The sequence below is a fragment of the Schistocerca cancellata genome, chromosome 9, assembly GCF_023864275.1.
Source record: "Schistocerca cancellata isolate TAMUIC-IGC-003103 chromosome 9, iqSchCanc2.1, whole genome shotgun sequence".
NCBI lineage: Eukaryota > Metazoa > Arthropoda > Insecta > Orthoptera > Acrididae > Schistocerca > Schistocerca cancellata.
In genome coordinates this window covers 486,656,502-486,677,844 of record NC_064634.1, presented here as the reverse complement: position 1 = coordinate 486,677,844, position 21,343 = coordinate 486,656,502, and the positions used below count along the sequence as shown (strand labels likewise).

Sequence of the window (21,343 nt, the reverse complement as noted above, 5' to 3'; positions counted from 1 at the left end):
TACACAAACTCTACTGAATTTCATTATTGCTGCAACAATTTGAGATAAATACCATTAACTGAATTACCTGTCAGTGCTTGGCATAAAATGTCAATAACAACAGAAGAGAAACACTTATTTCATGGTAAATACCATTTGCTGGGAATCCACGAGGTTCACTCTTGAGTGTCTTAGTACCAGTTGTGACTCATCACTCTTAAAAACATTCTTCCATTGCACCTCAGACAGTGATTTCATTGTTTGCCCTATCCGACAGACATCGGTTATTTATTATTGAGAGCAGTGCAATATTTTTCTACTTAATAGTTCATTTTATCGATAACTTCTGTACCTAAGCTGCAGCAGAAGTCCTTTATAATAGCAGGCAGGGATGTTCGATGATCGGTGTTCGGTTCATACTATAGTCTTCAGAGTTTACATATCAGTAAATTTGCAAGCTCTTCCATTGTGGTGACTGGATTTACTGCCTCCCTGATCTTTCCATAATAACAGCACAATTGGGATCATGTAAGTACTGTGACATCACTGTGATGTAGTACTTGATCTTGAGCCTCTAAAATCAGACCCCACTCAAAGTAACTCAGTTATATCCATTGACCTTTTCTAATCTATGATGCTGATATATCATGTTTACATTTGTATGCCCTTAGATAGATAACATGATGTCATACATAACGTGTTCAGTGGGGTTTCTAGAGACTTTTGGCCACATATTGTATGTCAGCAAAACATGTCAATGTTGACTTGTGGTTATATTATTTTACAGGAAAGGAGAATACTGAACAGAATATTCAACAATTTTCCCTGAAAATGGAGGGTTGCCAAGTACATAAACAAGATAACACATGTGATGTTATGTTTTTTTGAAACTAAAATGAAAACTTGCCTTATAAATTGAGAATCTTGATAATCTTCAAGATGGTGTCAAAAATCTAATGAACAAAATTTTCTGCATTCATTGCTGATGCGGAGCCATCTACATCGGCAAAGAAGATATATTTTTCTATGTTTAACTACTCTTTTCAGAGAAAGGATCTGAAAACTGTGATCAATTCTAACATTAAGAATAAAACTTCTGCAACATATTTTCAAATATTTTGCTGATAAATGCAGGAATTGTGAAGGCTGCATAATGAACAAGGCCACCATACCATGTGAAGCAGGAACTGCAAGATGTGTCTAAAATATTCAGTGAATGGACAGCTGTATGAACATGAAAGTTTGCCAAAGATGGATAGACATGCCTAGAAGTGTTGCCAAATGTCAACACACTAAGTTGAACCAGACTGATCTGGTGACTGAAAATTCAGATCATATTGTGATGGAACGTCCCATAAATGCCAAGTTTTGTCACAAATTGTGAAAAATAGCAACTGAGCTGTCAGATTTAGAGGCAAGTGTACAGAACAGAAAATCATAAAAAGGAAATGTTTCTACAATTGATTGACACGCATTTAGGACACCATGTTGAGATTGGCTGCCAATAGGCCTGACACACGACATTGAGCGAATTCGATAGTCATCTTAGTTCGAGGAAATTTTTAAAACTATAATTCAACAAGATTTAGGAAAGCAGAATGTCTGTTCATGTTTGGTGGAGTGCAAGTTGTTTGATTACAGAAGGAAACTGCTAGATATTTCATTGACACATTTGACCAACATCCATATTTTCTGCAAACATCATTTGTGATGGTGTAGCAAAGGCATCCACCGTGGTCACATTGTGCCCGTTACTGCATTACAGGTTGACAAAACATGAAAAGGTGTGTGAGATAAGTACTGGCAATTTCCAGCCAAAACTATGTTGTGGCCAGTAAAGATTACTTTGAGAATGAGTAAAGATATTTTGCTTATACCTTATAATTTATGATTTTGTAATACCATTCACCAAACTTTTTAGACTCACATTGCAATTCAAGTTAACAACAAGCTGAGCAAGGGCATGTTATTTTTCTAAAACTTCCCATTCAAGTGGATCTGCCAGATGTGAGAGATCATTCATGGCATATAATCTTAGTTCATCAGGATGATGCATAATTTTAAGAGGTGGACACCATGGTGAATTTTCAAGGCAGCTAGCATCAGGAGTAGTTAGGATAGAACTGCAAAAGATGGTGCTTAAATACAAGACAATAAACTGTTTACACAGTTGTAGATAATTTTAAAGAATAAAAATAGTTAGCAAAGTGCTTTGTGTAAAAATAAATATACATTTTTTTTTTCATGCACGCTGGATTCTTCCAGTTCTATGTGTAAAATGTTCTGTATTATGCAACATTGGACCAAAATTAATATAACGCTGAAGACATATTCCCAAATGACACAAAAGTAATCTGATTTGTGGGAATCTTCACGAAGTTATCAATTTCTTAGCTATCAACATGCATTTCTTTTGGCTTATCCGGAAATTAGAAAGATTTCATGTAATAAATACAATTTTTTAGGATAAAAGAACAATACTTGAATGCCATGTCAGTTTTTACAATCACATGAACTTGACAAAAAAGTGAAATGAGCTGATTGGTTTACTGCCATGAACATTTTAGAGAGAAAAAGGACAAAATTATTATTTAATAATTACATACTTTTCAAAATACTGTGACATTGTTTATAGCATCTTGCTGCCAAACTTGCCAAGTATTAGGTAAAAATGTCTATGTTATTGGGGGAAAAATGAATTTTCATTGATGCAATGCCTCAGTGACCTCACTTAAGTGAGGCTGTACTCCACATTCCCAGTATGTTTTTTGTCCCTGTGTTTCACCTGTATAAGAACTGTGACCACAGATATATTAGTCATCAAAATTAACTCTGATTCCAGCATAAAAGGCTCTGACTTTTCCCAGTTGAAATTAAAGCATATTGTCACCTGGAAAGTGGTAGCTGGAAATATCTTTGCAGACGGACATGACAAATTACAGTGAACATCGTTAAGTTTGTTGATAATAAGAAGTAGAAAGGAACGAGTCAATTCCCTTTCAAGGTTTTAAAATTTTGCAAGATAGTAGTGAGAGAGACATGTAAATAGGAGGGAAATTGTTTATATACCACAAAGAAAAAGAAGCAAAATACTTACAGTAAGTATTCCATTGGAAATGGTGTGCTTGCAGGCAGTAGTTTTTGTGATATTGTGAACAACATTATCAGATGCTAAATTTTCTTGAAGATCATAACTTTTGTTAGACAGCAGTGAAACTCAGTTGTGTCAGAACAACTGACAAGAAATATCCTTTATATAGGATTTGGTTTTTGTGGCTGCCAACATTAACAAGTGAGGCATTTGTGTCTAAAGGACAAGATATATTGTGAATGGGTATGCTGGATCAAAATATTGGGGAAAAAAAGAAGTGTAATTAAGGAGGCTTGGTTTATTCAGATAATATGTGTATTCTCAAATTATGTGCAGTGAATAAATGCTGGCAAAGTGACACCATGTGAGACATACTGGTAAACAAAAGTTCCAAGCAGTGTTTATTGCTGCTAGACTTTTTAAGGTTCTGCTGCACACTACTGTAATAATAGAGGGACATGTGCTGTTGATAACTTCATCCCCTTTTAGGGACATAAATAAGATGCTGACACTGTTCTGGCCATGACCACAGTTGACTTTAGTAGATTTATTCTATGTTTGTGATTAAATTATTTTGCTTGTGAGTTTCTGTGCCAGTTTGCACACTCGCTCTCATAATAGTGACTAGCTTCATTCTTTTTTTCTCCCTGCATTCTTTTTCCTTATCATCATCATCATCATCACCATCCTTCATCCCTTATTTGGCACTGATACACATTTTATTATATTCATAGTGTGAATTTCATCATAAAATAATTGTTTGATTTCTTCTATTGAGCTCTACTCTTGCACAATGGTTGTTCATCTTATTTTTGCCCAGTGCTCATGTTGGTGGTTCCAAATTTCCTGTTCAGCTGACCATATTTATTTTACTACAGTTGTTTTCTTCGTATAGTACAAATCAGATAGAATATATGCTAAATTTGATTTAGAATATATTTATTTATTTTAGGAAAATTACTTTTATTATGTAATGTTTGATTGAATTAGCTTAGGAAATTAAATATCAGTAAACACAGACAGCTGATAACAAATGGAAGTAAATATAGTGATAAGTTTCTTTTAATAGATATTCTCTGATTTCCTAGATTTGCCTGCTAACTGAAATTGGTGAAAATATAAATAATGTTGTTCAGTTTTTGTTATGACTTGGAATTTTTTCCAGTTTTTCTTAACATTTAGATCAAATGGTATTTTTGGCCATTTAACACACAGCATAAAATATCCAAATAGTTCAAGTAATCAAGTAACAGCAGAAGTACTTGTAATAGATGTATTTAATGTGTTAGATTTACAAATTTCTAAAGAATAAAATTAATTGAGTTGAAGCATAATTTCTGAAAATTTCTGTGCTTTCTTTCCAGTATGCATCAATGCTAGCTTGCAGAGATGACAGTGAACAGAAAATTACATTATGGAGTCAAAGTTATTATATTGATCACCTAAGTATTAATTGTTTAAACTTGCATTTTGTGTTTCAGCTGGCAAGGTATTGCCTAAGATGTAGAGCTGCACATTTTTACTTATGTGGAGTTTATATTTATATTTTATATTTTTTGCCTAAAGTTCTGGATAAAATATACGTGGATGTTGGAGAAGATATCTGAGGAAATATTGCAGGAAATTAAAAATAGAATCCGACACATTTTGGCACTCTTAAAGAAACTGTTATTGAACATTATCAATGGATATACAAAATCACATAACATGCACCCATTTGGAGAAGGGTTAGAAATGTGGGAGATTTTGGAAAAAATTTCAGTTTGTGTGGAAAAAACACATGTCAGTGTTCGTATTAAAAGTAACATCATATTCTTCCAGTACTATGGAAATTTCTATAAAAAGTTATTTTCAGATATAGAATTTTAAAACATATTGAAAAGTGGTGCAAACTAACATCAAGATAATGGCATATAAGTGAAGTAGTTGTAAATTTCGTATTTTCGTCGTCTCATTTATGAACCACAAAGAAGATGTATGCAGACTTCCAGAAAATAATATAAATTGTGTAATTGCTGGCTTAGTTCCACTTAAATAAATCGTGATGAACCTGACAAAACAAACGTATCATACTTTTAAGATGTCACTGCTCTATGACAGAATATTTGTCGGAGACATACCTAATGTTGTCATCTTGGATGAGTTTTCTTGCACAAGCAACTGCCAAGTATAGAAGAACGAAATATTGTGTTTGAAAACTTTATGGAGACAAGGAGACAGGCGTACAAATTAAGAACTTATTTTTGTCAACAAAATGTAAAAAAAGGACTCGAATAATGTACACATTCAGGGGAAAAAAGTGCAGTTTTATAGTCACCAATAATCCATCTAACTCTGTCATCTGAAAGAGAAAATAAGTGCTTCACTAAGAGAACAGTCACATTGAAAAAATGCTACAGAAAACTTTTTTAATCATTTTCATTCATCATGTTGCAAGAAGACACCAGTGCTGCGTTTTATACCGTTTTTTGTCTTTCTCTGAATAACAGCGCATTTTGTGAAGCATATGGTATATTTATATTATCAAAAATAATCAAGTTTGTTGTGAAGAATGATAGTGTGGTATTAAAATACAGTCTGGTAAAGGATCAATGGCATTCTGATACATCAGGATTTATCCATGATGGTGTTAAACAGAAGAGTGACTTCCTAGATCTGGTGCTCAATAAATTTATGACATGTAAGTGTAAATGCATCGTATTACCATTTGCATGAAGAAAAGATGCTGAGTGAATTGGAATTAAGAAGGTAAAAAGCAAGTGGGATAGTATGACTTACATTATAACAGAACATTGAGAAAACTACATATGGAAATAGTTACAACTAGTGTTTAAATGCAGTGGCAAGTGTGTTAAAAGGTGTCAGGGAACAGAAGATTGCGAATCTCATTGTAGATGCCAGCTGCATTGTACCCAAGGAACTGAGTGTAATATCAGTGGGAGAGGTGTGTATACAATGGATTCTGAAAAATCGTAAGTGTTAATATGTTATCTAAGATAAAATGTGCATAATTTTATACTCTGTATGGAACACTTTTGTTTCTTCTGGAGAACAGATATAACATCAAATGAAGTTACTTTCATCAAGATAGCACAGGGCCAAGTTGAATAAACATGTATCTGTTCTCATTTCAGATTAAGGAACATTTATAGTCAGAGTATGATTATTCATATTGTGTATGACAGTTTCAAGTGATGAGGATAAAAATTAGTTTCACAATAATTATTGTTGTTAAACGGGCTCTGGAGAGCTCAGTATTTCAACAAAAGTGACAGAGTAAAAGTGTGTTGTTTCTTGAAAAATATGTGCACTCGTATGCCATTCTCAGTGTAGAGATTAGATCAGAGTATTTTTTGTCTGTATACACTGAAAATGACTTAGAGGTTTCAGGTATATCTCATAACAGGACAAATTAAAAACTTTTAAACTTCAATGAATGTGCAAGCATAATGAAAGTATGCAGAAGTGAATGAGGATAACAGAAGACTCTGACAAGAACATTGAAGAATGAACAAGAAAATATTGCTTTATTCAACAGTGGACTAGTTAAGAGAGACATCATGAATAATTGTGAACCAGAAAAGGATAGTGGAGTCACGGCACACCAGTCAATAACTTCCACTGGACAGTGTCTCAGGAGTATAATCTGGAAGGTACTGGAGCTTGAATTGCTTAATGCTACTGCAAGTCTGACAAGATTTTCTTGAAGAAACTAGTGAAGTCTGTTGCCATAAAAAGATGTGAATAACAAGAGGGCTTTCATGCAGTGAGTAAGAATAGCGTTCCTGAAGTGTCTACTAGAAGAAAAGGCGCCAAATATACTTCGCTCTATTCAGAATTTTTCAATTTTTAATGCTGAGAGTTAATGTGAAACTTACATCGGAAATCAAAGTGTAACATATGTGATTCAAATGTTATTGTAAGTAGAATACACTTACTATATAAACGTTGAAATTCAAGATGAAAGTGGAACAAATCTGTCTTTACATCAAACCCTGACTCTGCATTCTGAAAGTGATTAACAGGCCTCATTACCATCTGAAAAACTCAAATCTTGTGTTCAGTTTAAGCATAAGCTATTTATTCTTGTTAAGGTATTCGTCCAAGTGAAGAAAGAGATGCATGTGTTCATAAAACAAAAATATTGGAAGTATTATTCTAAATAATACAGTGTGGTGATTGTTGATTTGAAAAGAAAGTAGTGAAAATTAACAATTATATCTTACAACCAGTGATGGGTTTCTGTATTTAGGGCAATGAAGTAAATAACTGAAAAGAAAATATTGTAAATTAAAAGTAACGTCATAGAACCAGTGATGAGTTTCTCTACGTAGGACACTGAAGGAAGTAACTGGATGAGCAGAAAAAAGAAATAAACAGAAGAGTAAAAGTGGCCATGAACACTTTCATGTTTCCTGTGTGTCTGAAATGAAAGTTTGCAATCAGTGTTGCTGTTGATGATCAGATAGGGACTTCTAATGTTAAAACCATTCAGAAAGTAAGAGATGCCAGTGGGCAATTGAAAGATGCATATTGTGAAGTATTGCAGGAAAACAAGCCATTGGATTCGGGAACGAACTGGAGTGGAAGACATAATTATAACACTAATAAAATCAAACAGGCATGAGTGGAACATTTTGTCAAGCAAATTGATGATAGACGAACTAACAAAATCATTCCATAGATTTCAAGAAATAAGAAAGGATAGGGGCTTTAGCCAAACAGAAGATGACCTTACGACATTGTAAAACAAGCAGGAGCAAGTTGGATGCATACGACTGTGAACTGTAATGCAGGGAGAAGTATGGATGAGGCCTCTGCTCACTTGTGGGTGTCAAACAGTTGAGAGTGAGTGAGTGTTTTTGTGATGAGGAGGCATGTTAAGTTGGAGCTACTGCAAGATTGGTTGAGTCTTGGAGATTCTATACTGTCCTGTACATGAAAGTGACAATCTTACTCTGTAGTTAATGTCTTACTATGTTGTGGACAATCAAAATTAGAAAACCTGAAATAAGTTACATGAGACTTAAATGACAAAATATGAATACACTTTACTATGTATGAAATAAAGAAGGGGCACCAATTCACAGTATTAGCATGTTTGCTAGATGGAGTGATGCACAGATAAATCACTTTGTGTGTAGGGAATAACTGTTGACGTCAGAACATTCTGGTTGGTTATAAACTGAACCTTCGGAACATCAAAAACGATGTGAAATAGAAAATTGTTTACAAAATACTTGTCTGCTTTTGATTTGAAGATAAAGAAATGGAAAATATGACAGGTTTTAAAATAAATGGTGAAGCTCAGCAAGACAGTAAAGATTATCAAATGTAGAAAAGTATCTGCAAGTAACTGAAAGTAAAAAAGAGTGAAAATAGCTGTTTCACCAGAGAAAGATAATTGTAAAATCTGTTGTGTTGCGAAAACTCTTCAAAAAGTTTTTAGTCTTTTGTCATGTCTAACACAACGTAAGTAAGTAAGAAAATCTTTGTAGTCCCAAAATTAGCGTGGATGATGTTTGGTAATGGTGGGATTGCTGATAATCAGTAGAGTGTGAAAGAAAAGAAAAAAAGATAGTTCAAGTTCTGAATTTTGAAGTTCTTTACACAAAATTTAACAATGGAAACTCCAGGTTTGAATATCAACAATATAAGGAAAAGATAGATTGCTACGCACTGTAAAGATGACACATTGAATTGCAGACAAGCACAACGAAAAGACACTTACACATTAGCGTTTGACCAAAGCCTTTGTCAGAAAAGCAAAAACACACACATTCATTCACACAAACAAGCAAATCTCACGCACACATGACTTTCATCTCTGGCAGCTCGAACACACTGTTACTTCTGGTCGATCTGCTAGAGATGGCGATCGTGTTTGTGGGTTATGTTTGCTTATGTGAATGAATGAATGTATGTGTGTATGTTTTCTTTTCTGATGAAGACTTTGCTGAAAGTTAATGTGTAAGTGTCTTATTGTTGTACTTGTCTGCAACTTGACATGTCATCTTTACGATGAGTAGCAATCTGTTTTCCTTATATTATTTATACAGAGTGAAATTTAATTTGGCTGATGGGTATGAGAAAACAGGACAATATAGCAGAAAAGTTACTCCAAGACAGCCTATACAGTTATGAGATAGACTGACTGGCCAGTTTGTACCTTCAGTAGGCAAACTTTTTGTTTAAAAGTCAAAGAATCAGATAAATATTCACGGATGTATAACAAGAAGAAATCAAACAATAAAGTTCATAGGCTGGTTAGAGAAAAGAGCTGAAAGAGGAAGTATAAGAAGAAAAGAAAAAGGGAGAGGAAATAGACAACTCACAGTTTTTAAGTTTTTAGGGATATTTTAGGCAGCGCTCGGAGTGAATACCACAATCTTAATCAAATTACAGATATTGGAGAACAAGAGTTAACAACTGCAAGGACTAGAAAAGCTGAGGGTAGACTAAAATTCACATACCATTGAAAAACAAACAACAACTTAGATGTTTTATATCAGAAGGAATGAAATATTTAAACTGAACAATGAGATACAGAGCATATTGGTAGCGTGTGTGTTAATAATGAACTGTATATGACATTTCTCATCAGGTGAAGGACAGAAACATCATCTATGTTGCTCTGTTGTGTAAGTGAGCATATAGGTAAGAAAAAATTGCAAGGAAAGAAACTATCATAAAATATTTTACGTGTATGCTGAATATAGTTTCTTCAAATAAAATTGATTCAGATGTTGCAGGTGCGCATATAGCATTTTTTTTTTTTATTGCATAGATTGAAGAACTTTTCTAGATAGCATCTGCTGCATAGTGTTTCAACAGAAAGGAGCAGCTTAACTACAGCTGATGGTTTCCGTGATGCAGTGTTGTGTTTTAATAGTCTTCATCTGTTATCAGTATTAATTTATTTGCATTGTTTAAATTCCAAGCCAGTTCCATTGTAGTGCAACTTGAAATTGGAGGCCATCTTGTTGTTCTTATTTGGCTATATTTAAAAAAAGACAGAAGTGAAATCAGTTTTTTACAGGATGCATAATATTTGCTGGTAAATTAGCACTCACAGGTCAGAGACTAAATTAGGTTTTATGTCAACCTCTTTCTGGCAGAAGAGCACCTTTTTAACAAATTCCATTTGATTTTGCAATAATTGATACTGATACTTTTCTTATTCTTTGTAAGGACTCAGATTCCAGTTCTGGAGCATAACCATCTCGGCTACAGACAAGAGGGAGGAACGGAGTAAGAACAAACCACCTTGATACACATTTAAATTGGTGTGACTTGGAGCTTTAATATGAGTGAACAGAAGTGAGTCTTTTTTGCAAAGTGGTCAATGAACAACAAACATGGAATGCATCTGTCTTTTCATCAGTGTGTGCAGAATTATAGTTGCTTGTGTTTCATGTATAGACAGTGCGTCAGGAAGCTAAAGTTGGTGCTATCTGCTCCTCATAAGTGACAAGAACTGCATTAGTGTGTGTGTGTGTGTGTGTGTGTGTGTGTGTGTGTGTGTGTGCGCGCGCACGCGCGCGAAACTCTCACTACAATGAAGATCCTTTATTTTACTGCCTTGCATCTTGATAACAAAGAAGCAGAATGTTTTGCTTTTACATGTCTTGCTTCCCGAGAAAATACTTTCGTCTTGCTATAGAGACATCTACCACCTGAACATAATAGTCAAAGGGTCTTGTCTTTCACATTTTTCTTTTTGTGTATGACTACAAACCACTGAATATCAAACAGAAATGATAAAAATGTAGATAGAAAATTATATTGCAATGATGATTCTTCAAATATTTGCTATCTGTTAAAAGTTCATAATGTTGGAAGGACAATATATACTTTACATAGAAAAGATAAATTCATTTTTAGAAAATTTATAGTATTAAATGAATGAATGATGTTGATGGTACTTTAATTTTGGAGTGCTGGCATGCCTCTCCCTACTGACAGATATCAAACTTAATGTTGGGACAAAGAGTAAATACTTTAAAAATATGATGAGTTCAAAATGTATTTAATGTGACATCCTTTGTCGTCATTGTTCCATATTGTTTACCAGAAATTGTAGTTGTCAGATAATTGTAAATGAAGATCTTTAAGTGTATAAACATTTAATTTATTCATAGGTTTCAAATTTTTTACTGAAACATACTGACTGTCTCGTTACAACAAAGAAGCAATAGGGAATGGAAGGAAAGATAGACACAAACAGTTTGACAGAGGAGAAAACAGTAATATGGTGAAGTGATCACCTAAAAGTTATCGCATTAATATGCGTGGAAGAGTATATAACATAAGATGAAAATAAATGCTGTGTAGCTAATCAAGTTATTCAGTGATGAAACTTTTTTGTCAAAAGAAAGCAAGATGATTTTTAAGGGTGGATTTGTGAGATATAAAGGATTTGATATATGTTAAAGAAGTAAATACAAAACATATTTTTAGCATAAATCAATGGTTCTGTTTGCTGATTTACCACCTATGATATTCTGTTTTGTTTGTTTTGAGCAATTCCACCTTAAAACAGCGTGGTATCTTGAAGTTTTGTTGTTCAGAGCCCTCTGTGCTGGGTTTCTCAGTTAACTAGTAAATGAAGTGAATGGTAAGTACTTCTGTTAACATTTACTAAAAAAATTCTGAATATTTATGTATCATTATGAGGTAGAATTGCTGGTCATCACTTATCTTCAGACGCCATCCTAGCTTTCCGATCTAATAGTTTCTTCATCTGGAAGGATGGTCAGTCCCTTTCATGCTGGGGTCTGAGTGGCCTGGAGCTCCTTGTTAGCCTTTCTCAACCTATCCCTCTCTCCTCCCAATGAAGGAACTGTTATTTCTGAAAGCTAGGACAGTGTATGTGATTTTATATGTGTCATAATTTTAGTTTTCTCCATTGAATTTTTCTTTTGATATGAATAATTAGTCATTTCCAGCTGTCCTGTTTTACTGATTTCACATTGTTTGTGCTCTTATCTCAAATTATTATAAATATTTTATTCTCCTGTTAAACAATTATCCTATCCTCAAAAAAGTACGGTAAATTCTATTTGGTAATTATTGTGAGTTTTGATGTAATAAACATACATTGCGGTGTCAGATGTCATGGGATGCAACATTAATGCAACTACAAACTAAACTTACACTAACCAGGTTTGCCTTTGTCTTTTGATAGATAATGCTATATGGAAAAATTAATCGAGATCTGAGCTACCTAATTTCTTCTTCTTCTTCTGCTTTTACAGCCTCATTGGACTAATTCAGTTAGTAATTTTCTGGTCTCTTCTTCAATAAGCTTCTTTCCAAATCGCCCAGTACCTCTTCATTCATTCTAATCTTTTTTGTCATTCCTGATTTTTTAATACCATTTTTATTGTCTGTCGTGTGATTTCTGGTTTGAATCTTATTTTTGTGAGTTTCAGTTGCTTTAAATTTTTTGTTTTGTTTTGCAAATTGCCCGGGGTTAATTCTAGCTCATTAATATCCTCCCCAATATTCTTTATGCATCCTGCTTGTTGCTTGATGTTCCAAAATTTCTGTATAATTTTTCTTGGTAATCTGTTTTCTGGTGACAAAGAAAAAGAGATACTTTTCTTCCACATAGTATTTGCAATGGGTTCCAGTTCGCTGTACACTACTTCATTTGGCACTAACCACCATTATCCGTTGTTTTGATTTTTTTTTAATGCATGTTCTTTCTACTGTTAGGATTCTATCAATTCTCTTTTTTTGAACGACTTTGAAGAGAATTTCACTTTTGTGTGTTATCTCTGGATGAGCCACTGTCTTGTAATGTCTTAATTTAGTTTTTATTATATGAAGACCATGTAAATTTTTTATCAATTTATTAGTTCTTTCTTGCCATACAGGTTTCTTGTTCGAGTTGTATGTTTTAATTTCTCCTAGATACTTAAATTGTTTCACTGGTTGATTACTAGTGGATCTGTGGCATTATCTGTCTCTTCTAATGATATCTGCAGTTCTATTTTTTTGTGCTATATTTTGTAGGCTTGTTATTTGACTTCTGGTTTCTTTCTTTCTAATTAACAAGTAACACTAAATCATCTGTGAATCCCAATCCACTTAGGTTTATTAGATCTTTCTTGGTTCCAGTTCTTATGTTTTTAGGATTTTCCACGTACTATTTCCTCACCATGAACTCTAGAGCACAGTTGAAAAGTAATGCCCTGTTTTAATCGTAAATATCTCCGATATTTCTCTTCTGAACTTTTGTACCTCCATCATTGAAGATTGTGGATCATGAGACTTTTTTAAGTTACAACTGTTAAGACTTGTTTTTGTCTTGTTTTGTAGTAATCCATTACCAATTTCAAAGTAATTATCTGTTCTGTGCAGCTTTTGAAGTGTCTAAATCCTCCGTGGTATTCTCATAGTTCCAGTTCAAGTTGGGCTTTACAATGATTGTATAGAATTCTTGACATAACTTAATATGTGATATCCAATAGGGAAATTCCTCAGTAGTTGTATGGATTTGATTTGCCTCCATTTTTGTGTAATGGATAGATTATAGCTGTTGTCCAATGTTATGGTAGTTCTTCATTGTTCCAGATTTTCGCTCTGCATTGGTGCAATGACATCTTCATTGGTTTTCCTGCACATTTCCAAAGTACTGCACAAGTTTGATCTTCTCAACTTGTTTTATAGTCTTCAAGCTCTTTTAAAGTTTCGTATACTTCATGGATTGCTGGTGTTTTAATAGAGGTACCTGTGTTTATTTGCAGTAGTTCTGGGGTCTTTGTAATTTGTCAAATGTGTCGGCTGAAATTTGTGTAATTTTTTTTCCTATTGCTAGGGGCCACTTTGCTATTTTTATAGTTTAACATTAATGTTGGAGGGTCGTGTCTTCGTAATTGTTTGCTGAATAATTTGTAGTAATTTTTTGCAGTTGTTTTCTTGCTATTTGCTACTGCCATTAGAAGTATCTATATCTCTTTGGTATTGGTGTTCAAATTTTCTTCTTTTTTTGCGTTATGTTTTTATCTTTCTTTGTTTTGTGAGTTCCAAGTGTGATTCTTCTGTTTTATGATTGTGATATATTGAGCAGGCTTGGTGTCTATCAACCACTGTTTCACTACACGCATTATTCCACCATTGGGTTTTTTCATGGATTTATTAGTGCTACTTGTTCAGCTATTTGTTTCAATTGAGGAACTATATTCTCTAGATCTTCTGTAATTTTTATATTCCTTGTTTGTTCTTCCTATTCCTTCTTATTAATCAATTTATGAACTTCATGGTTTCTCTTTTTTGGTGGATTTTTGTATTTGCCAATGAGATGATTTTAGTTCTGTTTTTCTCATGTAATGATGTAATGCAGTGTCTCTCCCTCTCTGAACTTTCGCATTGTAGGTTTCCCTCTGGCAATTTTTGCCCATGCAGACATGACCCAGTTGCCATTCTTTTTTCCTACTTGAATGTTTCCAAGTTTTGAGCTTATTTAGTCTTTTCTTCAAATATGTTGAATTTCAGATCATATCATGCTTTCTGCTGAATGCCACCAGTCTCATGCCATTTTTCTTTGTTCTTATTTCTGCTGGCCATTTCCTTTTTGTGTGTCTAATATCTGCTTGTGGTGGGGCAAGTGTACAGTGGGGTGGGTAGAGGGAGAGGAACTGGGGGTGGGTGGCTAGCAGCATGGAGGGATGTACCCTGTTTGCTGGCTAGAAAAGCAGGGGATGGCAGATATATCTGCATCATTGGCTCCTACATTGTGAGTGCTAAAATGTTTCTTGCGGTGAAGTATCTTTTGAATAAATTGATGCCCTTTCCAAACCTTTAAATTGGGCACATAGTGTCTCTTTATATTTTGTTGTTCTTTTCCTGTTTGCAAATATAAAATGGACTGCTTTTTAATCAGCTTTAGATATTTTAATTCTTTAAACACTTGTAATGTAATTCCTTGCGGTTCTGTGGTAATATTTAGTATAGTGTCCTGATTGTTGCAACGTAATGTAGATGATTAAAATGTAAGTTAAAGGATAGTAGAAAACAACATTTTGTTCCTCTTAATCCTGTTAGTGGAGCATTACTCCTAGTTCTCCATTCATATTTCAAGTGACAATGACAATATAGTCTGAGAAACGTAAAAGGCTCTTATATTTTGTACCAATGAGCTCCAGGTTTGAAGAATTTGCTAAGTACAGCTGTTTGAGCAAACAGATGAAGACCTATTTCATTTCAGTAAGCTATGGAATATGATCATAATTGTTAAGAAGAGGTAGTTTATGTGTTTCTACCCAGAAAGGCCATTATGCACCTGATTTCAACAGTTTTGAATGCTTCGTATTGGGCTTCTTATAGATAGCATTCAGTGTTCAAATATTTTTCACTGGTGTTCATTTGAATTACTAGACTATTAGAGAACAAATTGATATAAAAGAAGTGTAACAGAATGAAAGTGTTTCGAAGGAAAGGCATATCTGTGGAAAAAAAAAAAATGTTTGTTTGTAAATAAATTGTTTAACTCCAGCAGTTTTGTGAATAAGTCTGTCTGTGTAGCAGAAAACATTTGGAAGAGCCCTGATTTATGGGAAATATTTTGAAGACGTTGTAAGACGGCGTGTCAAGAAGAAACAAGCAACGTGATGCCGAAACATTAAATGCCGAATGAGTAAAACAGTTTTGACAAAAAGAAGAAGAAGAAAGTAATAAAAATAAGAACACTTACTACTTGCGATTGCAACCTGTGATAGATGTAATGAGTAAAACAGTCAGACTTCAAGAATTATTATAGATGTTGAGGAAAATTATTTTGTTCAGTGCATTGTGACCAGTTGGCATGTGCTAGAATAAATATTTTATGCATACATCATGAGATACGATTAAGCTTACAGAATAACCTCAAAAATCAGTGCAGGAGCAAACTATGAGCAATGTGTTGCTTGAGGAAAATGTTATTAATATTTGATGTGAAAAGAAGTGAAGTAAATAGTAAACTAAAAACATTTTTTTGCTGTAACAGGTACATTGCACTTATTTCTCAAGTAAGGTGCTACATTTTAGTAGTGACTACACCTACTTTTGTCAGTATAATTTGCTAGTTTATTAAACTGTCAAGGCTGTAACTAATTAGCACAAAAGATGGAAAATATTGGCAAACAAATTTTTTGACAGTAAATACAACTTTCATAACCAAGTAGAACAGATGATGATGAAAATGTCGTTGCTTTCAGGTTATAGATTGTTGTACAGCTCAGAATCAACCATTTGCTCCCAGATTTGTCAGCTTGTATTTAAACAGTATGGGGACTTGTCAGTGATATTAAATTGTGCGAGGTTATGAGGATGTTAACTTGAATTACAACTCAGACAAGCAAATGGTGGACAAAATTACTTTGACAACCCAGATTGTGACATATACACCATAGTGCATCACTATTCATGATGCTGCTAGAGATAATATGCTGTTTCCTTCCTCGAGCCTTTGGACTGACCTACTCAGTCAGCTGTAGTCGGACCTAGAGTTTAATGTCGACTCAAAACCATGGCAAAACTTAACAAAGTTTTGTACAACTTCCGAACTGTTTTTAATCTGTTTTCTTTTTTTCTCCTCCTCTTGCTCCACTTACTATCAAAACTAAATTGCATTACTATGCTTCCAGCAGAACACTTGTCTTCTATATCAAGTCATTGGCTGTGTTAGTTATGGATTATAAAGGGATGACCAATGTAGAAGTTTCGTAGGTAGTTGTATGTGAGATTGTGAGGATGCCATAAATATGGCAAAGATATTTAATTTTGTTGCCTTTCACATCTAATATTTAGTAGTAATTATTTTTATAGTTACTCCTTAGATGTACCAGCTACTTATTTACTGGAAATATCTGTCTGTCTCTAAACTTCTTTTGTAGATTTTTTTAGCAAGACTAATAGGAGTCATCTTTTAATTGCATCATATTTAAAACTAGTGTGTCTCATCCTGTAGCTGAGTGGTCAGCACAGCTGACTGCCATACAGAGGTCCAAGGTTCACTTCCAAGTACTGCTAGGTATTTTTCCTCAGTGGAAAAATGGAAAGAGGTCCACACTTAGTCTTTTGATGGCCAATGAAGAGCTATTTGAATGAGAAGTAGTGGCTCTGAGGCCTCCAAAGCTGACAGCATCTGGAAGTGCCATTTGCTGGCCCCACACACTTCTGTACTGCCTCCGAGTGACACCATTGGCTGAGAGTGATACGGCAGTCGATAGCTTCTGAATGACCCACAAGGCAGGAGCTTTGCTTTGCAAGTGTCTTACTGTGCTGCGTACTATAGCTGATCGACGCAATACCTTTTTCCACTGAATGTTTTACTTTGACAGTTTCATTACTTGGATGTCCTATCTGCAGTATTAATGTAGATAGTAAGGTTTATAAGGCAAATGATATGGCTTCATACATTTATACTATATATAAGGCACTTTTCATACTGAAATATCAAACTAAAATAGCGCTCACTGATATTTACTTGTGGCAGTTGTAGGTGGAAAGATAACTTCCTCATAATTTCACTGAAAGATTCTCTTAATGTCTCATTTTCTGTGTGATTTTAAATGTTACATCACTGAAACTATACATGTTTGTAAGAAGAAAAAGGAAATACTGCAAAATTTTATTTAGTGCGTAGCAAGCAGCAATTTTGTGTGATACGTGGGATATAACAAGCACATTTAAATTACAAATGATGCTCAGAAATTGACGTTGCAGTCTGTTGCTGTTGTGAGTAAATTCACTCAAGGAAACTGAAGAGTTGATGAAATTAAAATATTAAACATGAATTAGTGACCCAAGGTCAGTTGAATGTCAGTTCATTCATAAATGGGAACTGTTATGTAATTCGATGGAGGGACATAGCTTATAGTTAATTTTATAATTTTAGACACAAGTAACTGAAAACATAATATGTACTAATCTGTGCAGTTCGAATCATCCAGCAGTTCAAATCAAAATGTGGAATTTGCCTCATACATGTGATATCCAGCGGTAAGGTCAATGGTGTTGATAACCATGAGTGTTTTTACCCAACAAGCATCCAGTACAAATGAGTTGCAGAGACTATACAACTAATCCTCTATAAGCAGCTGAAGAATAGTATCATTTGTGAAGGCACCAATGGCAGAGTTACACTTATTTCAACAAAAACTTTACTTAAGCAAAAAGTGCAGTGGCCAGAAATTGATACCAGTTACAAATTAAAAGAGATTATATATGCAGCATATTGTGTTGGTTGCATGTTTACATCCAAAACAAGCAATACAGTTTAAGCACCACTATGAAATGTAATATGTATTGAAAATGCAATACCACAGTTAATGAGGTCAGTGTCTGAATGAAATTTCATGTTGTACATTCTCACTACATGTTTAGGCTGCATCAGATGTGTGCAAACTCCATGAAAATATGATAGGCAAAACTCAAAATATTTCTTGAAGAAGTGCTATCTTCATAAACCTTTGAGTGATTTGTGAACTCATAATAGTAATAAAAGATAATTGTGAGAGTTTCTGTGGGGGGAGGAGAATAGTACAGGGCAAATATGCAATCACTTTATGATACAGTGGTAAATTTGTGTTAAAAATATCATGTATTTTATAATATCAATACTTTCCTAAACCTAAGACAAAAAGATAACAACTATTCTTAGTTCTTATATATGCCCAGCTGTGTTGTTTTGTGCAATTCATTACATGACAGTGAATGATTCATGAGCTTCCTACTGTCCATGTCACATTTGTAAATTATGCACATGTTGGGACAGTAGAAGAAAGTAAGATTGTATTCTGATTATTATAATTGCATGTGCCATAGCAAATATGTCTCGAATGCATTTCTATTTCAGCTCTCGGGAAGCCTGTTGCAACAGATCGACTCTCAGATTGGAGATATTGATGCATCCACATTTAAATTGTAAACTATTGGTGTGTAACCGAAATTCTCTTTCTGTAACGCACTATTTTAACAGACAGTAATGCAATACGTACTGATTATGCATTGCTTCAGAATTCTGAAGCCAACTAAAGATGACAAACAGTTGAAAAATATACAGTGGCTCATACAGATTTGCAATTGAAAGTGAGTGGCATATTTTGTACTGACATGGAAATAATCACACTGAAAAATCTCAGATAGAATTAAGTTATTTTCACTTTATTGCACTATCAAGTCTGTTGGTATGAAATTTATCTTGTTTATAGATTAGTCTAAGTTTGTCATACTTTGTGTAAAGCTTAGACCAATACTATTCACAATGAAAGGAAATTTTTGAACACAAGTATGTTGATTTTGCATTCAAGGGTCAATGCAAAACTGAGGTACTTTTACAGTATTAGAGAGAGTGTGTGTGTGTGTGTGGGGGGGGGGGGGGGGGGGGGCGCATGCACACGCGTGCGTGCACCCACTTTTGTGCATTCACAGGTGGTTACTCTTGCCTGTGTTGTAAAGCCAGTCAAAGTATATGATGGAAGTAGGAGAAGGTGTATCAAAATAAAGCATATTGTCATGCATTAACTGCACAATGTGAACTAGGTAGGTCATTTGATTGATAGCATTAACCAAAAACATTTCCATATTCTGACAAAATTATTAACAATACAGAAACTTGAGGTAATGAATGTTCAGAAACAAAATTTGTTTTTTGTATTTGAAATGAAATTTCATACAGGATCTTGAGCTGTTGTAACAAAGCCAACTTAGAATTAGTCACTGTTAGTTTGCATAATCCAATTTCAAAATATGTTATTGGTGAACTGCTATGGTTTTGTGTTTCTCTGCTGTTGAATAATGTTTTAACAGAAGTAACACATAGTAAGTGATTGTGGAAGGCTTCTAATTTAATGATTGCACTTATTTTTCAATTTATGATAGGAAAATTAAGTAGATTTTAAACACCCTTGTCCACCCTTGTAGCTTTTTGTGTTGACTGTTCAGCTATTAATAAAGTAATACCACATGTTCTATACCTGTTTTAGTATGAAGGGTATACCAGGAATCTTTGCTCTTCTCTAAAATGCCATTAAATACTGATTTTCAATATATATTTAACCTTTTTTTTTAATCTGTGTGTTTCTATTGTTTCTGATTGTGCATGGTATTTTAATTCACAGTCATAACTGAAGCCACTTGTTTGATGATTCATCTAGGTTTCATCGATCAATTGATCACATCAGGCATGATGCATCCTGGATGTGCAGGCTAATGATAGCGAGCATCACCTGTGGCATTTAAATAAAATATCAAAATTTTCAAAGCATGTTCAGTGACCACTTAAAGACATATATGCAACCTTAGGAACAACTTACATATCTAACTTTGAGAACAGTTCTTTCTACAAATTTCCTTCTGTAGCACCTCAACTCTTGAACTAAGTATTAGTGGAATCTTTAATATGGCTTTTAAAACTCTAGATTGGAGTACAAGCAGCATAATGACTATAGGTTACTACTTGTTATATACGAGTAAAAAGGTATTTTGTGGTGAATAGGTGCACAAACTAGGGCTTGAGTGTAGCAGTTTGGATTGAGCTTCTTCTTCTTGTCAGCCATCAGTCTGCATCCAGAATAAACCTCATGTTCAAATGTGAAAATGTTTTCAAAGTGTTAGTGTAGTGTGCATCTGACACAGGATGTAGGCACCAGCCTGGCATTTACCCAGTGGGATGTGGGAAACCACCAAAAACCTGCAACAGGCTGGCTGACTCATGAGCCCTCTTCCTTAATTTGCAAGGTTGATTGAATCTGAGGCAAACTTGCCTCCCAGAATCCCAGAAGTGGCATGATAATGCACTCAGCTCTACAGGCGGGTGGTTCAAAACAGAGCTGAGAAGGCATTAAGGTGTGCAAACCCATCCACCACTTCCTGTCAGTACTATACGGCAAGTGTTTATGTTAACTCATCAAGTTTCATCTGTCCAGATGTTAGTTCACTTTTTTTGAATACCAAAAAGTCACAGAACCAGATCTGGGGAATAAATTTGATGAGGCAACATTCAAAAGATCTTCCAGTACTGCTATCAGGGCACTACATCAAATGAGCAAATTTTCATATTTATTCAACTCTCCAGTCTTTGAGTCTTGAGGGCAGACTTACATGAGCCATTTGGCAGTCATAATTTGCTGGTCATAAAATGGAAATGGCTGGCGTACCATACTGTTTTTACACAAAGAAGTATGTAAATGGTGTTGATTCCCATAATTTGAACTCTTCATTTTTTATCTGTGGATTACCACACCTGTTATGCGATAAACAACACATGAGTGTTGCCCAGTT

The 21,343-nt window shown here is 34.4% G+C and overlaps 1 protein-coding gene across 3 annotated transcripts in view; it reads left to right on the top strand.

The window, feature by feature from the left end:
- Nucleotides 1-19,225, top strand: part of LOC126100114 (uncharacterized) — a 137,035-nt gene extending 117,810 nt beyond the window's left edge. The window contains exon 10 of one of the 3 annotated variants that reach the window (XM_049910645.1): nucleotides 18,918-19,225. In XM_049910645.1, the coding sequence (XP_049766602.1) occupies nucleotides 18,918-18,989 (72 nt within the window). In that variant the 3' untranslated portion in view covers nucleotides 18,990-19,225. Of the gene's footprint in view, nucleotides 1-766; nucleotides 4,374-10,261; nucleotides 11,480-18,917 lie in introns of those variants that run through there. The other 2 variants (XM_049910647.1, XM_049910646.1) reach the window with 2 other exon arrangements.
- The last annotated feature ends 2,118 nt before the right edge of the window (nucleotides 19,226-21,343 follow it).